Here is a 2,181-nt window from a genome sequence, read left to right on the forward strand (position 1 = left end):
GTTTTCCCTTCCTCCCCCCCCCCCCCCAAGTTTACTTGTGCATTTATATACATTTATACTTACATCATCTACCTTCATCATCTCAGTATGTGACTCTACCATCCACCCTACTGCTCGAACCCAAAACCTCCAAATCACCCTATAGTCCTTTCCTTCTTTTGAGATCATCAGAAAAACCTATTAGTTAAGCCTCCAAATTACAGCTTTTTCTATCTTTACTGCTACCACCCTATACCAAGCTATCATTGTTAGCGCTTGCTTAGATTACTAGAGTGGTCAACTGGTGATCCTGATTTCACTCTTGCCCCGTACAGTCTGTTTTCCACTCTAAAGCCAGGATGATTTTTTAAAATATAAATTTGATTATGTCATTCTCTCCTCAAAGTCTTCCATGGTTTCCTATTGCATGGAGAATCAAATCCTTTCTTCTTACTGTGAGCCGCCAGGTACTGCATGATCCCTCTAACTTCCTCTTACACTCTTCTCCCCTAACCCATACACTGCAGCTGCATTCATCCTGCTTCTGTGCCTTTAGGATCTTCATTTTTCACTGTAGGGTTATCAGTCAGAGACCTACCCACTTGTCTGCATATAAGTCATTTCCTTTAGGATCACTCTTATTTCCCCAGAAAGAAATCTTCCATTCTCCTTTCTGATACAGGTGTCATGCTGTCAACATTTTGGAGTCAAATAGGTGAAGGTGACTAGGAGGAATCTTACCACTGGGGACATGAACCTATATTTAATCTCCACTCTTACTGGTGCCCCCTGGGTCACAACCTCACTGGCTCTACTTCAGAGTGCACACATCCAGTTTTTCTGGGGGTGGTAGTGGGATCAGTAGTACTCAATTTCTTTGCTAAGTGTACATACCATATACCAGATTGGGGCCTAACTTGCTGTGACTCAAGATAGTTATAACTTAGGTGTATGGGTAAAAATAGAACTTGGGAGTGAGATTGACATGACAGCTCTGTCCTTAGCAGTGAGATTCTGTTGCCGACAATCTAGTCTTTATCAGATACTTTATTTGGTCCTATAGATGTAAATGCAACTCTAATCCTTTTATCTCTATTTAGATTTTAGGGCAGCAAATTAATGACTTTACCCTCCCTGATGTGAACCTTATTGGGGAGCATTCTGATGCTGCAGAGCTCGGAAGGATGCTTCAGCTCATTTTAGGCTGTGCTGTGAATTGTGAACAGAAGCAAGGTAATTTATTTGAAGTATATGCATTTAAAATAATATTATAATATATAAAATATATATAAGTGTATTTAATATATAAATATATAACATATTTAATAGTATATTTTAAAGTGATACATATTGTATTTTTTATTTATAAATCACTACTACAAACTAACATCTTTTGAAGGCTATCCTCAAATAATGCCATTTTCTCTAATTTTGCTGTTAGAATACATTTGATTGTGATGATATTCTTCTTCTTACAAGACTTTGAGTAGATTATTTTTAACTATACCAAATGTGATGAAATTTACTCTTAATTGGATAAGGTCCAGCTAAATCATTTAATTAGCTAATCTATATATATAAAAAGCCAGTGACCTTAACGCCATCACAAACAGAAAGACCAGAGCTCGCCCAGGCTGGCCTTGCTCCCTAGTGAAGACCCCCATCCTGATGGGGGCGTGGCTGGCCTGCAAACTGCCGGCAACCCTCACCCAGGCCCAGGCTGGCCTCACCCCCCAGCGGGGACCCCCATCCCAATGGGGGCATGGTGGCTTGCAAACCACCTGAGGTCCCTTGCCAAGGTCAGCTCCACCCCCAGTGGGGATCCTCACCCCATGGGGGTGAGGCCGGGCTGGCCTGTAAACCGCCAGCCTCGCCAGCGGGGACCTCCCACCTGGATCCAGGGCCCACATCAGGGCAGGCCAGCCGGTCCCCACCCATGCACCAGGCCTCTATTCTTATATAATAAAAGGGTAATATGCAAATTGACCCTAAAGGCAGAACAACCAGAACGACCGCTGGACCAGTCACTGTTGAGGTGCACTGACCACCTCTTGGTTTCTTTTCACAGCCAGCAGGCTCTGATCGCCTGATGGCGAACAGGGAACGGGGGTGGGTGGCTGGGGATGCAGGCGGTGCCAGGCCAAGGCCCCCGCCCAGCCAGTCGCCCCACACACAGAGGGCAACCCATGGCAGGGGCGGGGC

General features: G+C 44.5%; 1 protein-coding gene across 1 annotated transcript in view; it reads left to right on the forward strand.

Moving 5' to 3' along the window:
• Window positions 1-2,181, forward strand: part of HOOK3 (hook microtubule-tethering protein 3) — a 93,589-nt gene that overhangs the window by 4,742 nt on the left and 86,666 nt on the right. Inside the window, exon 4 of the mRNA XM_014536719.1 lies at window positions 1,080-1,212. Within this exon, the coding sequence (XP_014392205.1) occupies window positions 1,080-1,212 (133 nt within the window). The remainder of the gene's footprint in view (window positions 1-1,079; window positions 1,213-2,181) is intronic.

The sequence above is a fragment of the Myotis brandtii genome, unplaced genomic scaffold (assembly GCF_000412655.1).
Source record: "Myotis brandtii unplaced genomic scaffold, ASM41265v1 scaffold103, whole genome shotgun sequence".
Classification (NCBI taxonomy): domain Eukaryota; kingdom Metazoa; phylum Chordata; class Mammalia; order Chiroptera; family Vespertilionidae; genus Myotis; species Myotis brandtii.